Source organism: Pleurodeles waltl, chromosome 8 (genome assembly GCF_031143425.1).
Source record: "Pleurodeles waltl isolate 20211129_DDA chromosome 8, aPleWal1.hap1.20221129, whole genome shotgun sequence".
NCBI classification, from domain to species: Eukaryota; Metazoa; Chordata; class Amphibia; order Caudata; family Salamandridae; genus Pleurodeles; species Pleurodeles waltl.
Genome location: NC_090447.1, coordinates 1,199,295,996 through 1,199,312,868, shown reverse-complemented (window position 1 = coordinate 1,199,312,868; position 16,873 = coordinate 1,199,295,996). Strand labels below are relative to the sequence as shown.

The window sequence follows — 16,873 nt, the reverse complement described above, 5'->3', positions numbered from 1 at the left end:
AATGCAGGTGATTCTGCCGGGCAAATCCAGTAGTCTCATTAGGATAATGAGAACCTACGCTATACCCTCTACCTCTTTCATAGACAAAACACAGAATGCAGCAGCTCGATTGGCATTGAGCATCCCTAAGTAGTCTAGCATCTGTGCAGATCTCAACATTCCCCTATTCGAAGGAAATGCCTGTTCAAGGCACCCTGCTTCTGCCATAAGGCGGGCCACTAGTCAGTACCGCCTCCTCCCCCTACACCCCTCACCCCCCCAGACTTTTGTGCTCTTGTACTTCATATCAGCTCCACTACCAGCTTTGTCTGTGATTACTGCTTAGGCCTGAAATTACCTTCTCCTGCTCCAGGGGTGCTTGAAAACAATTTTCCCGAGCACTATTACAAGCGCCTGAGAGATTTAGGGTGATGCAGTACTGTTAGTCTTGGGCTTTGAAAGTTGTGGAGGGGTCCGTCTGCTGCTCCTTCGAGGCCACTTAGTGCCCTCCTCACTGCTTGGTGCCCCTGCTCTTCAGGGCTCCACATAACAAATACTCAAATTAGTGCCTGTAGGCGTTATGGGACCCAACTTTTCCAAAGCTGTATTATTTTATCTAGGTAGCCTAAACCCTCAAAAAAAATTGTTCTCTTTGTTCTTAAATTACACTGCTTCCTTTCCCTTTTTATACAGGTTCTCCATCCTCTCTGTGGGGGCAGCACTCAAAGATCAAAGAGTAGAGTGCTATGCGTGTCTTGTCTAGGTTGGTTCCCCAGAGGACCAGCCACTTTCTTGTATATTTTCTCAACCCCTCCCACCCACACCTTGGGCCAATCTTTATTAGAGATGTCTTGTCTTGCTTGTAGTGGCAGACTGTACCACCAGGACTGTTTTCAGCCTCCAGGTCCATAACCTTGTATTTTGCTTCAGAAGTTTGCATTTTCTTCATTTAAGCCTGCTGAGTCCCTGGTTTTCTTTTCAGCATGGGGTTTCCTCCTGTGGCACCCCACAACCCTCGAGGCAGAATCCCCTCCATGCCTGGATTCTTTATGTCCCCTACTCTCCTTGGTCAATTGCAGAGCACCTTGTGCAGATGTCAGGTGGCAGCCTCTTCAGGCCTAGTCCCCAGGAGTTTGGTGTGAACCCTTGTCCTCCAGAGTCCACCAGTGGGTCCATTCCTCTTGTGACTTCATCCATTCTAAGCCCAGACATGGGTCCAGTCTTCTTTCAGGTCTTGCAAATCCAACTTCTCTATCCCCACTCATTCCCCAGGCAGACTTTTTTAAAGTGGGATTGAAAATTCCAGAAAGTAGTCACCTTTACTCAGTCCTGGAGTAACACGTCATCACTCCACCCCTGTCTCAACCATCCTGAACAGCATTTTGAGAACTTTCAAGATAGAGACTTGAAGTGGTCTGTTAAAAGAAGTCTCTGACACCCCAAAACTATGGCCTTAACTACCACAGCTGTTTAGTCTCTTCCCTCCTAAATGTCAAAACAGAACCCCTCCTATGACAGACTCTAGAGGTTGGCCTTCTGTCCTTTGTTCTCCTTCAAATGAGCCTTCCCTGGTCAGTGTAAAAAGTAACTAGTACTGCAGATTACATCCCTACCCTTTGCTCTCTCAGGAATAGGCCTAATTACTATAAAGAATTGTCTAAACTGTGTAGGGAGGGCAATGCTCCTCTGGCAGGCCAGCAGAGTCATTCATTTGGTTCAGCAAGGGAGCCAAAAGGAATTTAATTAGGAGCTGATACAGAAATATAAACTCTTTTTTTAATTCTCAATATCGATGTAATCAATTTTAGACAATTAAAATGGTGCAGACATTGGGGATGTCATGTATTTTTCTCTTTAAACATTAATGAATTGTGTGCACCTTAATTAATGTTCAAATCTCTTTAGGGTAACAGACAATTCATGCCAAAATGTTGGTGTTTCAACCCTGTGTGATCTTAACTAGGGTGTCTTCAGGATGCACAGGGCCCCCCTCCTAGGGCTTATCAAAGCCCCAGGGACCAGCCCCTCCCCAGGGCACTGGTGATTAAGTATGTGGGGGATGCCAGTGCAGCAGCCCCCCACTCCCCTGAGACTGCCACATCCCCAGGGCTCACCACATCCCTGGAGCAACTCAATAATATGTATGCAAGCGGGCATAGAAATTCAGCAGTTATAGTTAGTTATGTGAAGTAACTATAACTCATGCCCTAAGGTAACTATAACTTGCGCCCTCGCTATGCACTGCTAATTACCCCAGATATTACAGCACTCATGACAACTTCTAGAATGCTATTAAAGTATAAATTAAACATTAGCAGTCAAATTATGGAAGAAAAAATGTGCATGGCAGGGGCACGAATTATGGTTGCCGTAGGGCACGAATTATAGTTACTTGAAATAACCTTAACTGTAACTACTGAATTTCTATGGTTTTGTGTGAGTAAATTCAGAACCTAACTATATTTTCCCTGTAACCTTTGGTTTTTAAGTGACTTTCTATGTTTTTTTTATTCTGTTTCCCAACTATAAAGTCCCTGTAAACTTTGTTTTTTTTTCATTGAATGTATATATGTATCATTGTTAAATTTTGCACATCACTGCACATTCAGCGCTGCACCATTTTAATTTTTTATAATGGACTATATCTATGTTGTGGATAAAAATTCGAGTTTTGATTGGAATGTTGTCGGAAAGTGCTTTATTATTAGAGATATAGGAGTCCACAGAACCGTTTGTTCTGATTTTTGTTCACTACCCAGATTCCGGTTTCGTGCATATGGGTTTGATCCTGTGTACTTTTTTTTTTTTTTTTTATACATGGCAAACGTGACTTTGAATCTGCACTTGGGCCATCACACAAGTCTGTGGGCTTAACTATGGCAAAGCTAATGTACAATATATCAAAGTCCACACCCTTTTCAGTGAAGCACTACAGACTTACTTTATGAATGCCCACTCAGAAGGCAAGGACGGCAGCAGGTCAGGACCAATATCTGAACGATACCCACTGTAGCAGGCTGCCTGGATGCAGTTATCATGCTGGGCTCGACTGTAGTCCCACTCGTTTGGCCCATGCTCATGTGTATCCAAGTGCGCACGTGTTCATTGCGGTCAACTCACAGCCCCATACCATAGCTGCGCAGCAGTGGACTTTGATTTATTAGACGGGCACTGGCGATTAGCACTCCCAATCCATTTTAATAGATTTTGCAGTGGGTGTGACTCCATGAAACTCACTCACAGTAACCGTCCAAAAACCCGGTAGTCCAAAAGCAAAAAACCTAGGGAGTTAAATTGGTCGGAACCCACTTTCTTACATTAACCATTCCCTTAATACTCTGTCCTGTTGCCTTGGTGGGAGGTTTAGATTAAGAAGTAGTGGGGTTATGAGCAGCAAGTCTGTGTTATTCTTTCCTCTTCTAACAATTGTATTCCATTAGTGCAATGTTATGTTAGGGGAGTTTAACAGCATACCATCCAGTGGCGGCTGGCAGTTTTAGGAGGGGGGGAGTGGGTGGGTGGGAAGCACACACACATTCATTCACACACACATGCACGCATGCACATCCATTAACAACACTCATCAACATTCAAACATACACGCACGCACCAAACATTCATTTAAAAAGATCACACACACACACTTACCTTCAGCTTGGAGGTCCCAGGAGGGTTGGGACTGCTGCCTTCCAGGGAAGGCGACAGTCCCAACTTCGTCACAGAGTGGGATGGGGTCAGTGAGACTGCTGACCCCTCCCCACTCTGTGACGAGGTGTCACTGATTGACACTCGCCCTGGGCACCTCAGAACTTAAACCTGAATCGCAGAGTTCAGAGTCAATGGGTGACTTTTCCCCTCGTCACGAGGGGAAGGCCTCGAGGCACCTTTGTTGAGCTGTGGAGGTCACGCCCATAGGAGCTGTGACCTCTTCAGCCCAGCAAAGTTCAGCTCAGGCAGCCAGGAGTCTGCGCAAATCGCGCATGTCTCACTCCTGGCTTCCTGAGCTGAACATGAAGAGTGACTGTCAGGCTGACCTTTGTTCAGCCTGATAACCACTCTTTATGATGGGCAGAAGGTGGGGGGATGTGACCCTAAAGGATGGGCCGCACCTGATACCATCATTTTGTACTCTGTGCGAGGGTAAACATTATTTGGGGATCCTTACATGTCCTTTGTACCTGGCCCCAAAGCTTCTGACTGTGAGGTGTTGTGACATTCATTAAGAGTAGTAGTTGTATGGATTGTATATAATGGTCAATGTGAGGGAAACCCAGACCACCATCAGAGATAGACATTGTTTTTTTTATATTATTAGTGATTTGTTGCCTGAAATATATCCTAGTAACTTATCCTGGAGGCTCCCAGGGCTCTTCACGGTAAAGGGAATTGTCTGAGTCTGTGTTAAGTACAAAGTGTTTGTGAGGAAATTCATCTTTATTAGAGAGATTCTTTAAACAAGGATATCTCCATCTTCCTCTAGCTGGAAAATACCGACAGCCCTGTAATAAACTTAACAAATCGTTCATGTCAAGCACAGTGCACAGTTAGTGTAAAGACCCATCGCCCCTTAATATATTGCTATTGTGGTTGACATGAACGGTTCGTCAAGCGCACTGCTAAAGAAAATCCTTCTGGTGCAAACTCCAAAAGGATTTTAAAAAACACAAATAAATAAGAAATTTAGAATGCGAGGGGAAAGCTTCCATCGTGTCATGAATTTATTTTCTTTCGATCACGGTAACAATAGTGAGAGCAGAGATCATTTCGTTTTCCGTTTTACAGAAAAATATTCAATAATACATTTATGACAGAAATAATTGTTGGTTTGTATATATTTAAAACAAACACTTATTTGTAAAGATATTTAAAGGATGTGAACATTTTTAAAACCCTAGATGTTTTGAACTTGTTAAAACAAATGTCATGTTTTTGTTCTTCCCTTTTAGGCGGCGAAAGAGCAGACTCAAGATTTGATTGTGAAAACAACAAAGCTTCAAGCGGAAAAGTATGTGCATCTTTTAATTTAATTCGTGTGTTTGCACCCCCTCTTCTAATTTACTAAAGAAACTCAGTTTGAAAATACCTCATAATGAAGTTACCTTACGGCAGTTAGTAAGATATGTTGTTTGTGTGTAAAAAGAACTAAAAAAATGCTACTATGTCAAAATAGCACATGTATTGTTCTCTCAGCAGAAAATAAATGTGCATGTTTTGTACTTGTTTTCCTCTCACCATCGTTTTTTCCTTTGCTCGCTTTCGTAAAGTGCCAGGTACCAAAATTCAATTATGACCATATAATAAACACACACCTTCCATCCTGAATTCTCCAGTTACTTCATTGCCCCTGTTAATTACAATAGATGGCCTCCTTTCCATATGCGTTGAAATAGTCACCCTCTCCACGTTTGTTTGTACTGTGCTTTCGTAAATCCTCAAACTTGGTGTAGTGAGCAAACCTAAACATGCCTGCAAAATACGCTCGTCTGATGTCAAAGGACAGAAGGGAGCGTGATGTGTGGGAAGGCTAGTCTGGTTATTCCCATGGTAGCAAGACGTTTCTAGGTCCCAATGCTATCAACCGAGGTATTTCACCAGTGATGCCCTAAGAACTCCATACAACAGACCCTCAAACTGTGGACTAAATATCCCTTTTAGCACTTGACTTTCATGTTAGTGAGCCACAGCATGGTCATTAAAGGGGGCCAAAAGCGGAATTATGCCCAGCACACTCGCTTTTCAGGCTCCTTCAGCTTAATGTATTTAAACAGATCAGATTTTTTTATAGAAAGAAAGCTTGCCATCTTCTTTAGTAATGAGATTCCTTATGTGATCATACTACTAGATGGCACCATATGCCATTTCTTCCTATTTACTGGAGTACATTTTGTTTCCATTACATAGCACGTGGCAAAAATGGATGAAGTGTCAGAGAGCATTGGTATTAACATTCGGCCCCAGGTCTTTCAAAAATGTCTGACAAGTTTGAGGCAGAGCAGTCCAAGGCTGGTGGCTCAATACCATCTTACCGCAGAGTTTACAGTTGGTTCGACCCCTTTAGGGGGGTCACGTAGCACATCAGGGATCCAAAAGTTAAAAAACTAGACATTTTCATAATGTCTTCTTCCTGTATATAGGTTTGGGGTTTTCTGTTAACAGAAATAGTTGTAATTTATATTTTTACCTAACAGTTGTGTTACTAGCAGAAAACATTTCAGAAGCAACAGAGGTCATGCTGCCCAGGTTATTGACACGTTTTTCTGTATGGTGGGCTCCCCAGTCGAATAACTAGAAGCAAGTCCCTTCTTAAGTATGTAGAACATTTTTTCTTTGAATTATATTGAACCTGGTACTATTTTGGTCATGACGCTCTCTAAAGCCAAATGTTTTGACTGGTAGGAGTAATCAAGAGCTCTCAGGGAAGCCAGGTAATTACTGCAAGATATGTTTACTGTACTAGTTGATCATATGTGTACAGTAGTTTAGGAAATTAAATATGAATCCTCTTGGTAAATTAGATTCCCACGGTATCTGACACTGGAGTGCAGAAACAAGAAGAGAGGTTAATGGTTCAGTACAGTTAGGCCTTTTGATATGATAACTTTCCATTCTACAGCGTTCATGTATCCCACCAACAACCAGATGCTTAAGGCAGTAGCAAAGATAGCATTCCAGACTCACAGAGAAATCCAGTATCTGGGAGAAAGCTGCGTACCTCGCCTGGAGGTCGTAGTGATGAGGGGTGACAAGTGCAGCATTGCAAAGTTCTGGAGGGTCAGATGAAGAAAGAGGACACTGTTGTCTTGGCCCACTTGCAGGAGGTGGAGCATCAACAGGAACAGTTCCGACTGAGGGCCCAGGGCTGGATGCAGACCAGGATTCAGCTGCAGGTGTACTGTTGTCTCTAGGTGATGCAGATTACTTGCACTGGGAGAAGTGGATCCACGCCACCAGACCAAGACATTTGATAGCTGTGTTGGTGATGAGCAGAACTTGGCAGGGCCACCGGGCTTGCAGTGCGGTCTTTGTCTGGTGCAGTCAATATAAATCAAATTCCCAGTCTGGAGGCAGTGGCAGACATTGTCAGACACAAAGGTAATAAAGCTCGGGCCTGAGATTAGAAGCTGCCCGTTCAGTCCTGCAGGACTTTCTAGCATGATCTTAGTTTTCAGGCCCACCTCTAGGGATGGTACTGCATGGGTATCTATTCTGAGGTAAAGAATCTGCACCTAGCTGTCTCCATAAGATGTACAAGTTACTTACCTTCGGTAACTCCTTATCTGGTAGAAACAATATCTAGTTGCAGATTCCTTACAGACCCCCACCCATACTCCCCACTCTGCAAACTGATTTCTAGGGACAGGGACTCCCCTTTCAGGGCCCTAGTTTTAACGCACCAGTGGTCAGTGTTCTTCATGGCTTTTTGTTTCTGGCGTGGACAGTCCGGAAAGAAACTAATGTCAGCCTGCTGGGTGGCGCCTATATAAGATCCAGAATGTCATGTCTGCTGCTGGTAATGATGCTGACGACTGACACAAAGCCAATCGACTCCACCTCATGGCGCGCAGGGGTAGTGCTCGAGAAAAATCATTGTAAGGCAAGGAATCTGCAACCAGATATTGTCTCTGCCAGACAAGGTGTTAACCAAAGGTAGGTAACTTTTCCTACTGGCATGTCCCACCCTTTCGTAATTAATGCAATATCAAGACCAGTAATATATAGCAAGAACACGGTAGGGGCTAGTACACAGCCCTGGCGAATGCCTTTGACGCAGTGAGAAAAGATCTGTGCATTTCCCACCTTCCCCAAATCTTACAGAGGCAGAAAGATCGAAATTGAGCATGTACAAACACAGCAGGGGACAAATATTTCTTGGGTCAGATACTGGTTGGCTTAATACTGGTTTCAAGTGCCTGTAAAAAAAAAAAAAAACAGAGGCAGAAGCTTCACTTGTTCTGAGCAGATTGACCCTGACTTTGATTGGTGCATAAGATCCCCTGCTATGGATGGCTGTGTAAAGTTGACAGGTATACAATTCCCATTGAAACAGGTGTTCTATCTTCCGCCCCTCCTCACAGCTGGTAGGGTCTTCTAGGACCCGAAGTCATACAACTACAATCAAGCGCATCTTGGAGTTATTACCAATACTTTGTACGAATTTGAACTGAATATATTTCAGCTGGTGATGTACTGTGTTGAATCCGGTGTTTGGCAAGACGAGATGAGTGTCTCCTTGTGGCTCAAGAGCCGTCAATTTAATTCTGGTCTAAAGAGTAAAAAAACAGAAAAGATTTCGGGTCCAGTTCACGAAATATGAGTAAATGGAGGCAAGTGGAAATATGTCGGTTTCTCCTAACTTTACTTGTATTGCGCTGTTCACAAAGCTGTGCAAAGTAGTAACTTATGATTTCTATGAAGTTGCTACATTTTAGGCTTTCACAAAATTCTCAGAGCTGTGCATGAAAACTTACAAAACTTATAGATTGCCATGCTTAACCCTAGCCAGGCAACGTCTGTACTGTCACAGACATTGTTTTTTAAAGATACTTTTTTAAAGGTCATTTTTTTCTCTCCACCAAAAAATTATTTGAATCTGCAGAAAAGCACTGTCAATAATGGAGGTGTTTTCACCATCCTATATTGCACTGCTGCTCCATACAGCCTTATGTAGCTGGTGTGAAAATCCAGAGGTTAAGTTTGAGAATACTCACCAAGTTATGATTGTCAGTGTCTACCGCCTTCCCAAGGACATCGCATGTTCTCTGGGAAGCACTATCCCTCACCAGCCCTAATTTTCTTTTCCGATATTAGCATAATTTAGTGGTCGCCCCTTGCAGCCCCTGGCACTGCTTTTACGATGCCTGGCTTCAGAGGTGGCACAATTATTGCAAAAACACAGGGGCCTATGGCTCCTCTGTCATTGTTTACTACCCATCTTTTATTGCATTAAATAGTTACTAATAACCTTTTGTACACTATCGGTGAAATAAAAAATGGAGCAAAAGGCTAGAACAAGACTTCTGGCGGCAGCTAATGTAAGTAGGAAAACTATTTTAAATGTTTGTGCCTGTGAAAGTTTGTGAGAGAGAGTTTATATGTGTGGACACGGATATCTGTACATGTGAGTAGGTGTATGTGAGTGAAACTGAGTGGGTGACACTCAGTGATGGGTAGTGGGTGAGGAAATTCTCAGTAAGTTAGTATGCGTGAATCAGAGTGAGTGAGAATGAGTAACTCAGAGTGAATGTGACTGCAAGTAAGTGTGAGTAGATATATGAGAATGAATGAGTGTGATGGAGAGTAAAACATTTTCTAGCATTCGCATTAAGAATTTTTCAATTCTATTAAGGTCACGGAGGTGAGGATTATGCTTCTCTTTCTTCACTTTAATTTTGACAGCAGTCAATCAGAAAGTTTAGAGACAAAAAACCGACAAATCCCAAGAGTATCCATAACATGTGATGACCATAAAGGCAGTCCCCTATATAACACTGACACTCATTAAACAAATCCTCTTACTTTGCTCGAATAACAAAAAAAAGTCGAAATACGAGTCCATAATACACAAGCTGAAAGGACATCAAACGGCCCATAGAGGAGAAACCAAGAAGACCAACTTGAAAAAGAAGAGGGACGAAATCCAACATCCGTCTGAATCCTCAGAATAATGCGCTGGAGACACGTCAGAATTATTTGTCCTCAGTCCCTGTAAAGAGATGAAAAAACCAAGCCATAAAACTGAACCAGGATAAAATAATCCTACAGGTAGTAACAGGAAGGGAAAAGCACTGGAATACTGTAAACATTTCAGTGAAAGTGGTAAACAGTTATAGAACAATAAACCAATCACAATTTTAACAGTGCGGATGGGATAATCCTCGCTTCTGTGTCCTTAATAGAATTGAAAAATTCTTAATGCGAATGCTGCAAACTTGTTTATTCTATGTCAGGACCGGAGGCTGAGATTATGCTTGTTTAAAGCTGACCCACCACTCCCGATGCCATATTCACAATAGGTTTATAATAAAATGATTTCAACGTAGATTCAGATGACCAATCTGCAGCTCTTAAAAAGTCTTCTAGACGGGACCCCAAAGGAAAAGATTTTGAAGCCATGGCCCCTCTAGTGGAATGAACGCCAAATTTAGAAATATCAATGCCTGTTTCACCCAAGAGCCAGCGAACGCATCTGGCCAGAGTGGCAGACGAAACAGGGTGATAAGTTTTAACCAATGAAATCAATAAGTGTCCCCCATATCAGAACAAAATTCTAATGTACTTATCTCATAAGCTTTGAGACATTGTACTACACACAATTTGGGATTGTCCACAAAACTAGGATAAGAAACTAATTTCAAATTACACTTAGTATGATGTGAAATAGAAAAAGTTACTCCCACAGCGGAGAAAACCCTTCTTGGTAAATCCAGAGCTCTAACATCAGAAACCCGCTTGCAGGATATTAAACGTAATAACATAGAGCATTTGGCCGAAAGCTGCTTCCTGGAAAGGAATCTATTAGCCGGCCAAGACTCTAAAAATCGTAAAACAACATTCACATCCCAAATGGTAGAGTAACGAGGATGAGGGGGATTAGACAACCTTATACCGTTCAAAAGCTTGCAAACGATGGGCAAGTCCCCCACTGGTTTATTATCTACTGGCAAATTACCCTCCGAAATGGCCGACTGATAATTATTAACCGATCTATACGCCAAAGCAGACGAAGCTAAAGAAGACAAAAAATTCAGGACTAAACTGCAATCCGCTGAAGAAGGATCAGCGTTCCATGCGCTTCACCAAGAACTCCATTGGTTCCAAGCAGAAGCATATCTCTTGTGGGTACTGGAAGACCAGGATCCCGCAATGGAAGCGGAAGACTCCTGCAAAAGGTCTGGGACACTCCATGTTTCCATGAGAGACGGCAAGCCACTAGGGCCAGCTGTCCCGAAAGAATAAGAGGATGAGGAAGGCCCAGAGGATCCAGAAGGAAGTTCTGCCTGAACTGGATTAAGAGAGGATGTCCGCTACTCAATTCCAGAGCCACCAGAAACCATGCCTGGGACCTCCAGAGAGGAGTCACCAGAATAAGATCCGCATGCTGACAACAGATCTGAACCAACACCCTGGGAATCATCAAGAACAGCGGGAACACATATCCCCGATTCAGAGACCAATCCAGGAGGAAGGCGTCTGTCGCTAATGCTTCCGGATCCGGCCTCCAACAGACAAATCTCTTCATTTGTCGGTTGAGATGGGAAGCAAAAAGATCTATCAGGAAAGGACCCCACTGAGCGCAGAGAGCTCGAAAAACCTTGGGGTGAAGCCTCCAGTTGCTGAAATCCCGAAGTGGACGACAATTCTAATCTGCAACTGAATTGCCTCTCCCCGGCAGATATTCCGCTACCACCGAGATCCAGTGCTGAAGGCAGAAGTGCCAAAAATCCTTGCCAGTCTCTGCCAGAATGTGAGATCTGGTCCCTCCCAATTTGTTGACATATCTCACTGCCGAGATATTGTCCATTTGAAGACGTATACAACAATTCGCCTTGAGAGGGGACAAGCTCCTGATTGCAAAGGAGCCCACTAGAAGCTCCAGACAGTTGATATGAAGGTCCAGTTCCGCCTTGGACCAAGGACCCCCTGTGGAAATTGACCCACAATGGGCCCTGCCTCCCCAAAGACTGGCATCGGACTCTATAACAATCTCTGGGGAGGAACTGAAGATAGCCCTGCCATTCCAAGCCTCCATGTGGTCCAGCCACCAGCTCATCTCCGACCGAACCTCCTCCGAAAAAGGAACCTAGTCTACATACCTGAGGCCTCTCTGAAGATGAGAACTGTTCAACCTCTGCAGAGCTCTGTAATGTAGAGGCCCTGGAAATATCACTTGAATGAAGGAAGAGAGCAGCCCCACCATGCAGGCAATCATCCTCAATGATACAGTCTGTCTGGACAACAGTAACCTCAATTCTCTCTTGATTAGATTAATCTTCTGAGGGGGAAGGATCAACTGAGCTAGGATGGAGTCTATCCGAAAGTCCAGAATATCTATCCGCTGAGACGGAATCAAGACCAACTTTTGGGCGTTGATTATAAACTCCAAACCCTGAAGAAGGGAAATGGACCACTCCAGGTGAGAGAGGACTAGACTGGGGCATTGAGCCATGATAACAATGTCGTCAAGGTAAATTTTTAGACGCGCACAGAGGGACTCGACTACCGGACGCATCACCTTCGTGAAGCACCAGGGGGCCGAAGAGAGGCCAAAAGGAAGGACCTTGTATTCTTAATAAAGACCTTCCCACAGAAACTGGAGGAAACGATGGTGGGGAGGAAATATAGGAGTGGTTAGATAGGCATCCTTTAAATCTAGACAAACCATCCAGTCTCCTTCCTGAAGAATATCCCTCAAAAAGTGGATGCCCTCCATCTTGAAATGGCGATAAACCAAGCATCCGTTGAACTCTTTGAGGTTCAAAACAAGACGGGAACCACCCCCTTTCCTGTCCACTAAAAACACTGAGCTGAGAAATCCTACAGGATGCTTGAAACCTCAATAATCGTGCCTTTTTTCAAAAGCGAAGAGATTTCTGCGGAAATTAAACTGCGCTATTGAAGGGAAAAATACATCGGACAGGGAGGTAATGACTGAGGGGGGGGACACATAAAATTTGAGCTTGAAGCCCTGAATGGTCTCCAGGACTCTAGCATCACAATTGATCTTGCACCACGCCTGCAGAAAACCCTCTGTCCTGCCTCCCAAAATAACCTCTGAACTCGCAATCAAGCTCACCTGTGGATCCTGCGTCCTGGAAGTAGGATTGGGTGCTTCTGCAGAACCTGGAATGACCTGCTGTCGGACGGGAGGGATAGAAGGTTGAGGCGGAGGAGTCATTATCTTGGAAGCCCCCTCTTCCTTGATGATAGTAACCTTGCTGAGGGCCCTGCTGGCTGAAACGGCTGAAAGCACACCCTCTGTAACTCTGGACCCGCGAAAAAGTGGGCAGAGAACTTTTTTGATAGACCTTTGGGCCTTGTCCAAATTGGCATAATTTGCCGCAAATTTTGAAAGTTCCTTAAGGAAAAGAGAGCCAAAAAGCAAGCCCTGAGCCAGAGGACCTGACTCAAATGAAGCAAGGTCCGCCAATTTGGGATCCATCTTGATCAATATAGAACGTTCAGTGGAAATGGCACTACTAGCGTTCCCCCAGAAAGCACAGGGCCCTTTGAGCTCAACCCACCAGAACATCAGGGTCAATGGACTCACCAGACTCCTTGGCCTGTAAACCCACCTCCAAAATCTTGGTCAGTGGACCAGTCACGCCCAAAAGCTTGTCCTAGCAACCACGCCAGGCACAATCTATGCCCTTCTTCATGTCTTTTGAAAACTTTTTCAAATAAGTGACTAAAGTAGGATCCAGTTTAGGACTTTCAGTCACTTTAGAGGGAAAAATCAGGTCTCGGACATTCAGAACGCAATCTGGAGCGCACCTCCTTCTCAAATCCATGCCTAATGTGGGATTCCACATAGTCTGCAACTTCCGCTGGAGGCAACCACTGAGAAGATCGGGGATGAACAATGTCCTCCGGTTCAAAAGTAAGGATTTTTGGCGAGGAATAGGCAGAGGAAGTGACAAAGTATGAGGAAGAGAGTGAATGTAAGTGAGTTTGAATGAAGGAGAGTGAGCCAGATTGAGAATAAGTGAGTGAGTGGGAATGAAGGAATGACACTGAGTGAGAGCATGTGATTCTGAGAAAGTATAAAGTAGGTCAGAGTAAAAATATGTGAGAAAGAGTGCGAATGAGAGTAAGAGTGAATTCAACACAGTGAGTGAGATTGAATGAGTGCAAGTGAGTGCAAAAGCATAGAGAGTGATTGAGTGAATGTATGTGAGTATTAGTAAGAATATGGTGCTATGCTGGCAAGTCTGTCATTGGCCTTAGCATATTGAAGGTATTTCTGATGGATACAACTACCTGTGGATTCCTCACCTAATGAATACTCCCATGGCGCCAGCATTCGACGGAAATCTTCTTCCCAGCTTCTGCACGTCGACGAGGACGTCACATTAGCCCACGCGATGCCGTCTGACGTCATACAGGCAATAAGAGGTCCTCGCCGACGTGCCGACGTCAGTTCCCTTTTTTCCATGCATTCGAAACGGTTATCTTCGAGGGAGCTACTGTTACTTTCGTGGTTACAGTATATATTTTCTGCTGTGTGAATTTTCTCTGCGGTTATTATGTCTCAGAGAAAGTCGGGTTTCAAGCCCTGTCGGGAGTGTGGGGGCAAGATGTCCGTTACTGATCCTCACTCCGACTGTTTATGGTGCTTAAGCTCCTATCACGACGTCGCAACATGTGATTCATGTCAACACATGAATCCAAAAGCCCTAAAAGAACGAGAGGCTAAACTCTTCATGGCGAAGTCGAAGAGGAAGGAAAAAAAGCATCATAAGAAGTCCTCCTCGCCGAGGTCTCATCGGCGTCATCGAGACTCCCGGCGCCGTAGGGATTCACGGCGTCATTCCAGCAAGGAGTCTCGTTCGAGGCCGCCTTCGGCTCGGCATCGAAAGACTTGGGAGGTCAGTCCCACAGTCACGCCACATCCGTCGACGCCGTTGCCTTCTCCGGCGTCACCGACTTCGCCTGGACAGGCTTCAGTGATCGAGGTGTCGCAGACGTCGAGGCTGGCGTCGGGGTCGCCTTCGATCCAGGCACCCCAGTATCCAGCTTTTCCTGCCCCTGGAGCCGATAATACTGCATTTTTTAATGCAATGTATACCATCTTTCAGCAGATGGCTCCAGGAGGTGCTCCAGTTGGTCCGTCGGGGCCGTTGGCTTTTTCCTTGGGTGCTCCGGCGCCTTTACGGCCGGCACCCTTTATGCCCTTTCTCCCTTTAGGGAATGTGGGCTCGGCGCTGATGTCTGCGTCGGTGGCCTCTCCGGTGGCTCCAGAGGTTTTGGCCCCGGAGGTTTCCATCCCGTCGACTTCAGGATTTCGACCTGTGACTCCGGCGGGACCATCAGAAGCTCCAAGACGCGACTCTCTTCGTCCGGCTCCTACTTCGGCGCCGAAGCTGCCTGTGGCGCCGGACATGGCGTCGGATGGATCCGGAGATCGGCGCCGATCCTCGACTTCGGCGGAGGCCATGTCGACTCCGCGTATCGAAGAAAGGCTGCACTCTAGAAGGCGTGCTCTCCGTCTTTTGGAAGAGCAGGAATACCAACGAGTCTTGGAGGAAGGAGAGATTGAGGACTCTGGTGATGGACTTCATGGTCTAGATACAGCCAGTGGGCTGGATACTTCCCCTGAGTGGGACCTATCATCTCCAGGGGAGTATACGGAGGAGGCTGCTACCTTCCACGCTGTGGTAAGAAAGGCGGCTAACTTTCTGGAACTGCCTTTGCCGGTGGCAGAGGCGAAACAGAATTTGCTGACTGAGGTGCTACATCCGGCTTCTACTGCAGCGGAGCCTCTTTTGCCATTCAATGAGGCTTTGCTTGATCCGGTGTTAGAGGTGTGGAAGAAGCCAGTGTCTTCCTCGGCTGTTCATAGGGCTGTGGCCAGGAGATATCGGGCTGCGCCATCTGACCCTGGCTTTCTGTCTAGACATCCTACGCCGGAGAGCTTGGTGGTGCAAGCCTCCTGTTCTTCTAGATCAGCGCCTGGATCTTTCCCGACGGTACCAGGGGACAGGGACTCCAAAAAGTTGGACGCACAATCCAAAAAGTTTTTTTCGTCCTGCAGTATGGCGTTGAAGGCCACCAACGCGACTTGCATTTTGGGGAGATACATCCATGCTCTTATGGACGACATATCATCTTCGTATACGGAGCTTCTCCAAGGACTTTTGAACATTGTTTCGGATGCCCAGGCTGCCGCCACCCAGATATGACCGACTCGGTGGCTAGGGCGATGGGCACGGCTGTGGTGGCGAGGAGACAGGCTTGGCTCCGCAACTCAGGGTTCTCTGCGGACGTGCAGTCGACCCTGTTGGACCTCCCGTTTGATGGGGACAAACTGTTTGGAGCCAAAGCGGATTCGGCCTTGGAGAGGTTTAATGAGAGCAGAGCCACAGCCAAGTCACTGGGACTGCAAGCCCCTTCTTCTGCCTCCTCTAGGTTTTTTAGGAGGTTTCGTGGTTTTGGACGGGGTTCTTCCTCCTCTTCCTTTCGGGGGAGATACCAGCAACCTGCCTCTTCTCTCGCCTTTAGATCGATTAGAGGGAGAGGTAGGATCCGCACCAGGGGAGCCTCTCAGCAGCACTCTGCCTCTTCTTCGTCCTCTGGAGGGGTGCAGCAGGGGAAGCAGCCTTAGGCTTCCACCAGTCCCCACTCACTCCTCTCCTGTAGGGGGAAGGTTACGACACTTTCTTCACAAGTGGCAGACTATTACATCGGACACTTGGGTTATCAGCATTGTGGGGAAAGGCTACACCCTTCCCTTTCGGGAGTTTCCGCCCCCCATCCCGCCCCGCCCATCGTATTGTTCAAGAGAACATCTCCTGTTGCTAGAACAGGAAGTTCAAGTCCTCCTATTAAAGGGCGCGGTGGAGTTGGTCCCAGAGCAGGAAAGGGGTCAAGGTTGTTACTCGAGATACTTCCTGATTCCCAAGAAGGATGGTCGGTTGAGACCAATTCTGGACCTGAGGATCTTGAATTGGTTCCTCAAGCAGGAAAAGTTCAAGATGCTGACCCTAGCTCAGGTGCTTTTGGCGTTGAACAATGGAGATTGGATGGTGTCTGTCGACTTGCAGGATGCTTATTTTCATATCCCGATACTCAAGTCGCACAGGAAGTATCTCCGGTTTGTGGTAGGGTCGCAGCACTATCAGTTTGCGGTCCTCCCATTTGGTCTTACTTCAGCACCTCGAGTCTTCACGAAGGTGAT

The 16,873-nt window shown here is 45.7% G+C and overlaps 1 protein-coding gene across 1 annotated transcript in view; it reads left to right on the top strand.

The window, feature by feature from the left end:
- The window catches only part of COG6 (component of oligomeric golgi complex 6), a 521,976-nt gene that overhangs the window by 57,689 nt on the left and 447,414 nt on the right, over positions 1 to 16,873 (top strand). Inside the window, exon 4 of the mRNA XM_069205482.1 lies at positions 4,926 to 4,984. Coding sequence (XP_069061583.1) covers positions 4,926 to 4,984 — 59 coding nt within the window. The remainder of the gene's footprint in view (positions 1 to 4,925; positions 4,985 to 16,873) is intronic.